General features: G+C 52.3%; 1 protein-coding gene across 1 annotated transcript in view; it reads left to right on the top strand.

Annotated features, from left to right (window-relative positions):
* The window catches only part of GALNT14 (polypeptide N-acetylgalactosaminyltransferase 14), a gene marked incomplete at both ends in the record, with an annotated part of 184,068 nt that overhangs the window by 130,294 nt on the left and 41,231 nt on the right, over positions 1–12,543 (top strand). Inside the window, one exon of the mRNA XM_079792733.1 lies at positions 8,333–8,431. Coding sequence (XP_079648859.1) covers positions 8,333–8,431 — 99 coding nt within the window. The remainder of the gene's footprint in view (positions 1–8,332; positions 8,432–12,543) is intronic.

Genomic DNA, 12,543 nt, shown 5'->3' with positions numbered 1-12,543 from the left:
GAGGGAAGGAGAGGGAAAGAGAGAGAAACATCAATGATGAGAGAGAATCATTGATTGGCTGTCTCCTGCACACCCCCACTGGGGATTGAGCCAAAACCCGGGCATGTGCCCTGACCAGGAATTGAACCGTGACCTCCTGGATCATAGGTTGATGTTCAACCACTGAGCCACACCGACTGGGCTAATTTTTAAATTTTATTTTACTTACATGAAAGAACCCAACATCTGGGAACCAATATCTGACAACTAATGTTGAACTTTTAAATTGTATTATATACAAGCTAAGGTTCAGGAATGACCACGGACAACAGCGCCTGATAGAAATTGATGGGAGCCTCACATGTAATCTAAATTTTTTTCTAGTAGTCACATCGTTAAAAGAAAAAGAAATCAGTGAAATTAATTTTCATGATATATTTTTAACCCAACGTACCTAAATAGTATCATTTCAACATATAAGCAATGTAAAAAAAAAAGTTTCTGAGATATTTTACATTCTTTTTTTGTACAAAGTCTTTGAAATCTTGTGTGTATTTCACACTTACAATGTATCTCCATTTCAACTCATCTCAAGTGCTCAGTAACCACATGTGGCTAGTGGCTCCCGGATTGGACGGAGCGGGTCCGGGAGAAGAGAGTGATGAGCCTATCAGACAGGATTCAGTCTCTCTTGTCTTACTCAAGGAAGCCTCCTTTATCATCCCGAGGACTTTGGTATATGACAGGAACGTCCTGGATTTTTATTTATTTATTTATTTATTTATTTATTTATTTATTTATTATCCTGCACTCACCCCAACCAGGGCCTGGGGCAGGGAGGAACCTGCAACTGAGGTATATGCCCTTGAGCGGAATCGAACCTAGGACCCTTCGGTCTGCAGACTGATGCTCTTATCTACTGAGCCAAACCGGCTAGGGTACATCCTGGCTTTTCAAACGTGGCTGAGTATTTCCAGTGCAATAGAGAATGGGTCAGAGCTCTTCAGAGGCACCGTGTGACGCCCAGGTGTCTGCCAGGACAACCTTAGCCCAGGCTCCCTGTTCTTGCCACTGTGGCTTCATACTCCAGCTTCAGTTTTCGTGACTTATTTGGTCTCTTACTCCGACCTTGGTGCCTCACTCGGCTCACAGCTCTGCAGCTCAGTGGAGTTGGTGTCACCCATAACTTAGCAAGATACATTCTCCCCTGTGGCTTTGTCCCCGTGGAGGCCTCAGCTGCTCCCTCCCCCCTCATTCTGTAGACATTTATTGTATGTCTGCGGTGCTTAGTCGCTCTGCTAGGTACTAACGGAGGTTACAGCTGCAAATAAGTCCTTGCCTCCATTGCCGCTAACAGTCAGCGGAGGAGAGAGAAGAGTACATTGACAAGACTTGGCAATAACTTTCAGTGATGAGGTGGGTACAGGGCCCTAGGGGAGCCCATTGGAAAAGCCTTGGGAGGTCAAGCACTGCTTCCCAGGGGAAATAACTTCCCAGCCAGGATTAGAAGAGAAAACAGCCCAGCCTTGGGTGAGAGTTGAGTGCATTTCAGTCACATGGGAGGGAGGCGGCGCCTTCATCGGCCCAGAGGGAGAAAGCAGGTCAGGCACAACCTGGCTGGCACGTGGAGGATGTGAAGAGAGGAGTCAGAAGTGGTGCCAGGTCCCTGGGATGGTAAGCTGTGATTAGGAGTTTCAACTTTATTTTGTGAGAAATTTGGACAGCCCTGGCCGGGTAGCTCGGTTGGTTAGAGCATCAACCCGGTGCGCCAAGGTTGCAGGTTTGGTCCCTGGTCAGGGCAATGAATGCATAAATAAGTGGAACAACAAATCGATGCTTCTCTCTCTCAAATCAATTTAAAAAAAAAATTTAAAAACCCAGAAATTTGGACAGCGTTGAAAAGTGATAAAGATTTGCAGTTTGAAAAGATCATTCTAGCTGCAGTGTCCAAGTTAGATCAGGAGGGGATAAAGCCAGCTAGAAGACATGATGGGGATGTGGAGCAACATCTGGTCCGGAGATGAGGATGGATGATCGACAGGCCCTAGCATTACCTTGGAGGCCACCAGGAATCAATGAAGGGGCTTTGGGGACTCTGGGAGCCCGTGTGGGGGGAGTCATGATGCAGTTGCACAGCTCTTCTACCAGGTACCCAAGAATGTACCTTTGGGGCGTGAGAAACGTGGTAGACTTATTTTTTGTTTTGTTTTGTTTTGTTTAGTCACTAAGAGTGCCTGTATTGTCTATTGCTGCATAACAAATTACCCCAAAACTTAATGGCTTACACTAATAACAATGTTTCTGTGGGTCAGGAATTTGGGAATGGCTCAGGTAGGTCCTTCCTTCAGGGTCTCTCACAGGCACATTCAAGGTGTCGGCCAGGGCTGCAGGCCTCACAGGGCATGGCTGACCCTCTTCCAAGCACCCTCACGTGCTTGTTGGCAGGATTCAGTTCCCCACAGGCCATTGGCCAGAGGCCACACCCAGGTCCTTGCTATGTGGGGTTCCCCAGAATGGCAGCTTGCTTCACCAAAGCATGCACGCCAAAAAGATGGAAGTCACTGTCTTTTGTACCCTAGCCGCAAAAGTGATATCTCATTACTTAAGCTGTATTCTGTTCCTTGGAAGCAAGTGGCCAGGTTCAGCCCATACTTACTGGGAGGAGATCACACAAGGAGGTGGGGACTGGGGGTCCATCATGGCGCCCAATCCACTTCCTGTGCAGCTCATTTCCCTGCCCTGCCCCACTTAAACCCTCCCAGTATCCTGGAATTTAATAACATGCTCAGCAATTCAAAACACGGCAAGTGTTGGGGAATAGCAGATCTCACTATTATTTTAAGTGGGATTTTTTATGAGCTGGAGGATTTCTGTAACACTCAGGAAGGGTGGCTATTAAAGCAGGAAACTGGGACAGTATATGTTTATGAGGACGAACAAATTAATCTGCATGTGAAATCCCAGGGAAATTGACATGAAATAAAAATTTCATGCTTTACAGTGTATTAGTGTTGCCCATGAAATGCGATTAAAGGGAATTTCTGGTGCTACAGCCGTCATACGTTTTGGACGGCCTGTGTTTCACTCTTCTAAAGAGTTGAGTTGGAAACTAGAGGCCAGTCGCAGATGCGGCGTTTTATAGCTTGAGGTCGTCTCCCTTTTCCCCGTAGCTAAGAGCAGGCCTCCTTACAGAATGAGCTGGGAATGCATTAGGTGTTCTCAGCTCTAAAAACGAAATCGATTCTAAACGCTGGCAGCAGGTTCACTGTCCCTGTCCTCGGGGACCTGGCATTCTGGAAAGGTCCCTGGGCCAAGAGCTTTCCCTTCTCATCCTTTCTTCCTCACACACACCAGTTTTGGTGGCAGGAGAAAGGAGGGGAGGAGGGAGGGAGGATGTACCCTGCTGCCTGCATCTGGGAATCCACAGATTGCTCCTCCCTAGGGGACAGACAGTGTTCTCCCAGGAAACCACCCCACTTTGTGCCATGTGTCTCTGTTTCCCTTGGCCTTTGTGGCCGTGGAGCTCAGGAAATGGGACCCACGGAAAGATAACGCATTGGTTTCCTCTGCCTGGGTCTCAGCTCAAAGCGTGCACTGGAGCTCCAGGCGTCAGAGGGACCAACCACAGCTTTCTGTTCAGGAGCGGCTGCTTATTAACCACCCCTAGAAAGGGGCCTCGTGGAAATCACACCTCCACTCACCTTTTCTGGCTCCATCTGGGCAGTAAGTAGGGGCCCCTGTTAGCATGTCCCTAGTGGCCGTTCAGCCTGAGGTTTCCCGTCAGGGATGGCATATCCCTTCTGGGCAGGTACCTGCAACTGCTGGATTCCAGAGTGCAGTAGAAACTGCTCTTGGGGTAGTGATTAGAGTGGGCACAGGGTGCTCATGGTGTGCAGGGCACAGAGTGGGCCTGAGTAACAGCTGGGTGCTTGGACCCGCGCTGGCATGCAGATGTTGTGGCCTGGTGATAGGACGTCCAGCAAGCCTGGGGTCACTAGGCGCAGAGTGACCACTTCCCTATGCCTCAGTGTCCTCATGAGGGACCCCATTAAACAGCAGCCCCTCGTCGGGCTGTTCGGAGCCTTCAGAGGTGTTCACTGCAGTGCCTGGCGGTAGGGATCGCTGGGAGTAGTTTTAAAGCATTCCCTGAGGTGGGTATTTTCACCCTTACGAACCAGGAAGCCAAGGCTTAGAGAAGTCAAGTTGCTGCCAGGATCCCAGGGAGGAAGATTTGACCCCATGTGCCCCACCCCAGGCCTGCTGGGTTTCATTACCCCATGTGGCGTGACCTTTGCATGACCTTTCCCCTTTATCTGACTGCCCTCAGTCTCCCCTCTGGGATGCCAGAACCCCTTCTAAGAGTTTGTCTTCTCAGACTCAGGGCCGTCGTTAGATCTGGAGGAGCCAGAGCAGCTTTGCTTTGCGTGCATATCTATAATAATAAAAGCGTAATATGCTAATTAGACCAGATGTCCTTCCAGACGACCTTCCGGATAAAGCCGGGGCTGCGAGGGAAGCCTAGGTGCCAGAGGGAAGCCGGTGCCGGCAGTGGGGGGGGGGGGGGGGGGGTGGGGAAGGAAGGCCTACTCTTGCACGAATTTTGTGCATCGGGCCTCTAGTTTTAGTAATAATAATCAGAGCTCTCCCCTCTGCTTCACAGTTAGTGAGGCTGCCTCCCCGCCACTCCCTCCGGATTTTGTGCTCCAGAATAAAATCCGGAATGTTTATACTTTATGACCACGTCTCCTCTTCCCTAAGGGCAGCGTGCTGTAGGAGGGAGACTTTGTCCGGGAGCCAGAGGACCCGGGTCCTTGCCCCAGCAGGCACCCTACAGGCCACCAGGGGCCCCTGCTGCCCATTGAGAAAGTAGGGGGGGGGGTGATCCTCATAGCACTGTTTACAAGCTGCTGTCAGTTTAATGAGCTTGTGCAATAAACGGAAAGGCATGTGCATGGCATTGTATTTCTGTGATAACTGACAGTGATCCTCGCTAAGTGAGTTTCTGACATGCTCGAATTGGCACGTGTGCGCGGGTGCAAGGGTGGGGGCGGGTGGGGGTGGCAGGGGAGCAGAGATTGGCTGGTGGAGAGAAGGAAAGAGACAAAAGAGGGAGACGTTCCATCCCCAGGCCAGGGGTGAGCATCTCGGAGCCCTCTCCGGGAAGCAGCCTCTGCCAATAAGTGGTATTGAACACTCAAGAAGGTGGTGGTTCAGGAAGCACTTTGAGACCCAGCTGAACTTAGGAAAATGAAGAGTCTTAATAGACTCTCTCTTTAAAGAGAAAAAGATGCCGCTCGTGGAAAATCGCCTGAACGGGGTGTGCATTATTCAGGAGCTTCTGTGGCAATCGGGACGGCAGCCCGGGGCTGGCACCTGTCTCTCAGCACAGCGGTGATCCCGCCCCTCCTCCTCGGTCCACCCCCACGCCTATCCTTTCTGCTCACTAGCTCTCCTCGCCAGTAAAGCCCCCGAGTCCTTAATAAATTATAAACATGCTTTCTGGTCCGTCTGCCGGCGCCAGATCTCAGTGTTGGCAGCCTTTCTCATTCCCCTCGTGTCCCTAATAGATCTCGCTGTTGGATTCATCTTTTAGATTGCTCTCACAGAGAGCCGCCTCTCCTCACTGCGTCAGACTTTAAGAATTTTTTCTCAGCTTTTGGCTTTGTTGCTGCCTGTGTCCTGTGCTCATCTCTAGGCAGGGCTGTGGCCCATCTGGGCCTCGGAGGGCAGGTGGCTGTGCACAGGCCTCAGGCAGGTGGGCCCCACCCAGCACCGGCCCCTCCAGCTCTGTGCCTTAACCAGGGTGAGTTCACCGTGGGATACGAGGGACACTTGTCAGGTGAGAAGCCACGGGACCTGGGTTCAGCTCATCGCAGCCACTCTGCTGGTGTGTGACCTTGAGCGAGACTCTGAGCCTCAGTTGTCCTCAGCTGTGGAGTAAAGTTTCTCAGAGGCTGTTATGACATCAGATGCGATAAAGGATGACTCCAGGTACCGGGAGCTGTGAGCAGGGACAGGGGGCAGATAATGCTAAGTCCCAGGAGCAAGATGCCTGTGCCTCTGAGGTCTGAGGCACCGCCCCGCTACCTGCCCTCCCGAAGCCTGTGCATGCTCAAGGCGCGTACAGGACTCCTGATCCTCAGGCACAGGAAGCTGGAGGGCTGAGGCCCAGGAGAGAACAAGCCAGGCCTCTTAACAGCACAAATTTCTGCCCAGTTTAGGAGCCTGGCCTGGGCAATCTCCAAAGCCCCTTCCTCTTCTGAACTATGACCTCGTGGCTCTAATTCAGAGATGCTGAACACTGCGCGGAGGCTGGTTCGGCCTCAGTGTGATCCTTCCAGCTGCCGTTTACTCAGCATCTGCGGAGCACCAGGTGTTTTGCCTGCAATGTCTGCGGTCTTCAGAACAAGCCCAGGAGGGAGGTGTTTGTCCACACTGTATAGGTGACAGCATTGAGGCTCCGAAGGTAAATGGCTCACGGGCACACAGCAGTGCCCGGCAGACCCAGGATTCAAATGGACATCACAGCGCGGGTTCCCCTCTGACATGGATGCCACCTCCTCTGCTCACTTCTCCTCCTCTAGCCTCCCAGCACCCCGCACCCACTATTGCACTGGCCAGACCACTCACCAAAGACGCCTTTCCAGCCCCTGCAAGATCTGACTCCACCCAATGGAGGAGGAGTCTGCGGATTTGAACTTGATGTTAAAAAATGAGTTACTATTTGTCAACCCTCTCTTAATAATCTGGGGGGAAGGGTGAGGGGAGGGGAGTCTACCAGTTAAAAACTGTCTCCACTTTCCAGATAAAGAAACTGAGGCTTGCCCTAGCCGGTTTGGCTCAGTGGATAGAGCATCAGCCTGTGGACTGAAAGGTCCCAGGTTCAATTCCCAGTCCAGGGCATGTACCTTGGTTGCAGGCATATCCCCGGTGAGGGGCGTGCAGGAGGCAGCTGATCAATGCTTCTCTCTCATCGCCCAATGTTTCTATCTCTCTATCCCTCTCCTTACCTCTCTGTGAAAAATCAAATATATTTTTAAAAAAAGAAAAGAAAAGAAAGAAACTGAGGCTTAGAAAGGTAAGTTCGGGTGTGCAGCCACACACTTGAGCCTCGGTTGCAGAACATTTGTGACCTTCCCTTTAAATCAACCATGCTATTGAGTGTCAGCCCTAATCAAAGCGTTTGGTTACTGATGCTGTGAGAACCTTTAGCAGGAGAGCCCTGTCTTACAGAGGAGCGCACAGCAGCCTGGAGAGGCAGGTGGTCTGGCCAGGGTCCCACAGCTGGCCATGGTGCCCGGACCCTTGTGTGGGAGGGTGGTCCTGTCCCCAAAAGTTCTCTCATTCGGTCTTTGCTCTTTAGGGAAAAGGGTTCAGAATTACCAGTGAGGCCAAAGGGACATCAGGCCCACTGGCCTAGGAATGAGGCTCGTAAGTATTTTAGGCCACAGACTTCTCCGAGAATCTACATAAAACTATGCACCATCTCCCTAAAAGTGGGGGGAATAGCGCATTTGCATACGCAGCTTTCAAACAATTTCAGAGAGTTCACAGCCCCCTTGAAGTCCATCCTTGGGTTTCTGGACCCCAAATTAAAAACCTAGGAAGAAATTGGAATATGAAGAAAGGAAATGTTTCACTCACCAAACCTGTTATTTACTTCCTGTTTAATACCCCTCCATGTAAGGTACAGCCCCTGGTGGCACCGGCCTCTCTCGGCAGGTTTATTTTCCTTATTATAGTAATTTCCGGGCTGCGGGCTACAGTGTTCACTTGCAGCAAGGTACTAAATTGAAAGTACCCCAGATGTAATTGTCATACGAAATGATCCTGGACACGTGGAAATGAATGCTTTTTCAAGACAGGGTTTTATTGTTTATGCTGGGGTTTGAGGGCTCTGCCTCTGTAAGCTTGCCAGATGTTGGTGTGTGGGGTGGGAGGTCGGGGTTAGCATGGTGGGGTGGGCTGCAGCTGCTGGCCCAGAGCATGTGCAGCCGCTGCCAGCTGGATGGACCCGGACTGGGGAGCAGAGCCCAAGATTTGGGGGCAGGTTTGTGCGGCTATAGGAACCACTGGGTACTGACTGGGGCGTGGGAGAAATCCCACATTTATGTTCTGAATCTCAGCTTCATTAGGCTCCAAGCCCAGGTTCCCCAAGGTGTTGGGAAATTGAGCTTCAGTCATTTTCGGAGCTTCCCTGCCCCTGGTTGGGCTGGGTGAGGCCCTGGGGTCTTGCCCCATCCGACGCCAGGCATCTGTCCATGCTGGTGACCACCACGTTGCCTATGGTTCCAGCCCCTGCCATCTGCTTTGCCCCCAAAGGTCTTAGCTGTCTCCCGCTTTTCTTCCCCAGATGCACGCTGCTGATGTACTGCAGGGACCTGCCTCCCACCAGCATCATTATCACCTTCCACAACGAGGCCCGCTCCACCCTGCTCAGGACCATCCGCAGGTAAGGCATCCTTCAGGTCGCCCAGCCCGCCTGAGCCAGCACTTGGTGAGGGCTCGTTTGCTTGCTGGGGGGACTGGCCTTGTGATAAGAATATCAAGTGTTTTTAACCACCCGCCAGGCACTGTTCAACACACTCCACGTGCATCTACTCGGTTACTCCTCACATCTCCCATCCCACAGGGGAAAGATGGAGGCCTGAGGTGTTGGGTAACTAGCAGAAGGTCACTGAGAGTCATAGAGGGCCCGGTGGAGCCCTGTCTTTGGCTACTGTGTTGACCGCCTCTAGACTATGAGTTCTAAGTTCACAGCTGCCGAAGGAGCTGAAGCCTGAGAGGCTGAGTATGTACCCGCCCCCAGCATCAGGCCGGGATTAGAACTGGGGTCTGCGAAGTGCTGCCTATCCCAGCACCTGCCTCTCCACAGCCTCCAACATCCGTCAGGGCCAATGGTGCAAACCAGAGCAGCCCGACGGGTCATGGCTAATGTTTGCTTTCTCAGCCACCACTGTTTCAGCCCTGTCCCCTCGTGGGCCTCTCCAGCCACCCTCAGTGATGTTGCTCTAATAGGTAGGTCCTTGCTTGTGTGGCCTGTGGCCTGCATGCATGTTTGATATGCAAAAGTTCCAGCGTCTGCCCCCTGCCGAACACCCCTTGAACACAGGCCCCAGAGACTTGGCCGGGAATTTTTGGGGGGGTTCTCAGGAGATCCTGGTTGTTTCGACTCCCCTTCTCTGTGCCTAAGAAGGAGACAACCAAGCACAGCAAAGTCTCTTGTCATTTCCATCAACAAGCCACACCTTCTCTCCTTGCCCCATCTGCATGGCTGTTGGCAGGTGGGGAAGCCCCAAATGGCAGGAGGGAGTCAGCAATAGGGTCCCCCTGATGGCGGGCACCAAGTCTTCTATGACACCTGTCACTCATGACGAGTGTCCACTGTGCAGGGTCAGTGTATCCCTTAGAAAAGGAGGGAGGGACCGGCCCAAACACACAGGCTTCAGTCCCGCGTTCCCCTCTGTCCGCGGGGGCAGCTCGGTCTGCTGCCCAGATGTCCTGGTAACTGGCTGGCTGGGTCCTTCCACCAGCTGCTTGCCCTGTCTGCCCTGGCTTCTGCGTCCATCCCACAAGCCGCCTGGTTTGAATTATATTTCCAACAAGACTTCAGCTTTTGACAAGAAAATGCGCCTCACTGTCAGGTGTCACTGCGAGTCTCACGGTAGACTAATAACTTACCTTTCAGACTCGCAAGCAGTGTGGATTGGGTATGTGGAGGGCGGGCGGGGGTGAGGGGTGGCCCCATTTACCCAGGTCTGTTCTGGTGAAGGGAGAACAGAGGTTTGGGGCCTTGCAGGCAGAGCAGCACACGGCAGCAGAGGCACTGGTTCCAAAGTGCCAGCCACAGCCCCTGCCGAGGCTGTCTGGGCACGTCCACTACATACTGCCAGGAGGACCCTGTAGCATCTGAGAGAAGCCCTTCCCAGGATGGCTACTCCTCCTCCAAGGAGTCTTCTGATGCCACACACCTCTGTCCTCCTCAACACACATGCTCACATGCACACACACACATACACTCACGCACTCTCTCACACACACACATACACACACACACACACACTCACACACACACGCTCTCACCATTAGGGGACTGTGATCTGGGCCAGCCCTTGATCAATGTTAGCCATCCCTATATTGCACACCTAGTGAGCACTCAAAAGACAAGAGGCGAAGGGGTTCTTAAAGGGCATTACACTTAGAGTCTGAGGACCTGGGGTCAAGTCCCTACCCCACCACTTCTAGCCTTGTGAGCTTGAGCAGGTCAGGAACCACATCGGTAAAGATGGTGATAAAAGTGTATTCGATGTCTCAAGTTCTGTCACATTTTCCCACAATAAACCTTCCTCCTGGGGATGTCTTGGGAACATTTTGGGGGTATTCTAACATGGAGGCCACAGGCCCCCCAAGCTTCCCTATGTTTATGTTCTTGGGAGCACTTCAGCTGCTGCCCTCAGACTCAGCCCTTTTAGTCCTAAGACATATTTCTCCTCTTCCAGCTGCTCCTCCCTCTTCATTATAGTAATAACGACACTCTATAATCACATTGACATGTTAAATGCACACTAAGCTTTAAGTCTGCAGAGCGTCTCACTTCAGTTGGGGCACCAGTTGGAGTCTGTGAAGTTTGGGTGTGTGTGGTGAGTGGAGGACAGGGGCCAGGACTCTCGTGTCAACGTCCTGTGGTCCTGTGTGGAAGTGGGGGGCAGCCAGGGCTGTGGTCCCAGTGCCTCTGTCCACCGGCCTGGAGGTCTGTCTCCAACATCCTGGTGCCCTGTGCTCTGGGAGGGGGCTTGGGGCCATCGACATAGTTTTCAGAGGGTAGCCATGAAGTGCCAGACCACACCAGATGCTGGGCATTCTGTGGAGAGCTGTGGACCTGTGTCCCGCCTCTCAGACTTCCGATGTAAACCTTCAGGCCCAAGTATAATGCACACAGACAGCAGATTGGGGGCCTGAAAGCCACGTGTGAACTGACATGTGTTTACATCAGCAGCAGGCTGGATGGAAGTGAATTTTAGGGAGGGAGGCAAGGAAGATTATTTCTAGAAACTTCCATGGCCAGGTATCACTGCCTTGGGATTCTGAACCTCCAGTACTGAGAAGGGACTGACTGAGAAGCACTTCCCATCACTTCACCATAGATAAAAGGGTCTTCTCTAAGGCACCTTTAATCTTTAATGTTCTAGAATTCTGATGGCTTTGCTGCCAGGCCCTCAGAAAGGAAAGAGGCTCGAGGAACTGGGGGTGGGGGCGGGGAGAGAGACTGTATCTCTTCTCCCTCCTCCCAGCACTGCGCCAGGTCTTCACCTCTCTGCTCACACCTGCCCAAGCTCTCTGCCCTGAGCTCCTGAGTTAGCTGGAAGGCGAGGGGCTGGAAAGACCCATATGGGGACCCTCAGAGCCAAGTAGAAGCATGATGGGGTGGGCAATGGGGGGAGGGAGAGAGAATCACAGCCTAGGTGAGTGAGGGGACTTTTCTCGCTTCAGGAGAGAGAGAAAAGCCTGGCAAAATGGTTTATCGTTGGCGTTGCAGCAGGTCCCTGTGTATATGTGAAACGCAGGCTGTCCCCTTCCTTGGGGGCATCCTTCGGCTCTACACACACACAGGGCTCTGGAGCCTACACGATCGATACTTCCTATCCCGAGTCTCTCACTGTAGCTTCTTTGTAAAGTCCTAGGTTTAGAGGAGCAATTTCTCAGGTTAAGGTGGTTAAGAAATTGGACTCTGGGGCCAGATTTGGCTGCCAACCACGTGACCCTGTGTTAGCTCCTTCACCTCTCTGCCTCAGTTTCCTTTTCTGCAAAACAAGGACTCCTGGTAATAACGACTTTGCATGATTGTGGAGAAGAGTAAATGAGCTCAGGCAGGTAAGGGCCTTGAAACAATATGTGGTACCAACTGAGCCTGTGCAGGTGACAGCAGGTGATGCACCTCCAGTGGGTAGGCAGCCGTGGGGAGGGCTTGTTCAAACATGGTTTCTTGGACCCCCCCACCCCGCCGATATTCTAGCTCATGAGTCTGGAGTGGGGCCCCCAGGTGATGTTGATGCTACTGGCTCTGGGATCACACTTTGAGAACCAATGTCATGACTATCAACACTCAGGTTCCAAGAGCAGCGGCTGTGGGCCAGGCACAGTGCTAAGCGTTTTTCATGCAGCTGAGGGAGTGGTGGTGCTGCGGGCTCAGTACTCCCTGGAGCTCCCCAGCTGGTGAATGGAGGCTGGACAGGTTCAGGGCCTCAACCCACGCCGGTCTGCTCCAGAACAAGTCAACTTCTCCGCCAGCCTTAGGTCTTCATTCAGCTGGTATTTATGGAGCGTTTGATAAACCCTGCCTGCATAGAGACCGTGGAGTTCACAAAGCAATTTCAAATACATTTCCTCATTTCACACGCACAAAAGCCTGTGAAGTAGGTCAAGTATTAATACCGCCTGCCCTTACAAGGAAAATGTAATTACAGATGGAAAGGAAGGCGGCCTGGCGTCTTGTTCAGGATTGCACAGCTAGTAGGCGGCGGTGGGGGCCTCCTGACCTCCCACGCTGCCCACACCGCCATGCCC

Source organism: Cnephaeus nilssonii, assembly GCF_951640355.1.
Source record: "Cnephaeus nilssonii genome assembly, chromosome: 15".
In the NCBI taxonomy this organism is placed as follows: Eukaryota; Metazoa; Chordata; class Mammalia; order Chiroptera; family Vespertilionidae; genus Cnephaeus; species Cnephaeus nilssonii.
Note: the sequence above shows the minus strand (reverse complement) of the source record. Positions and strands in the feature narration are given on the sequence as shown.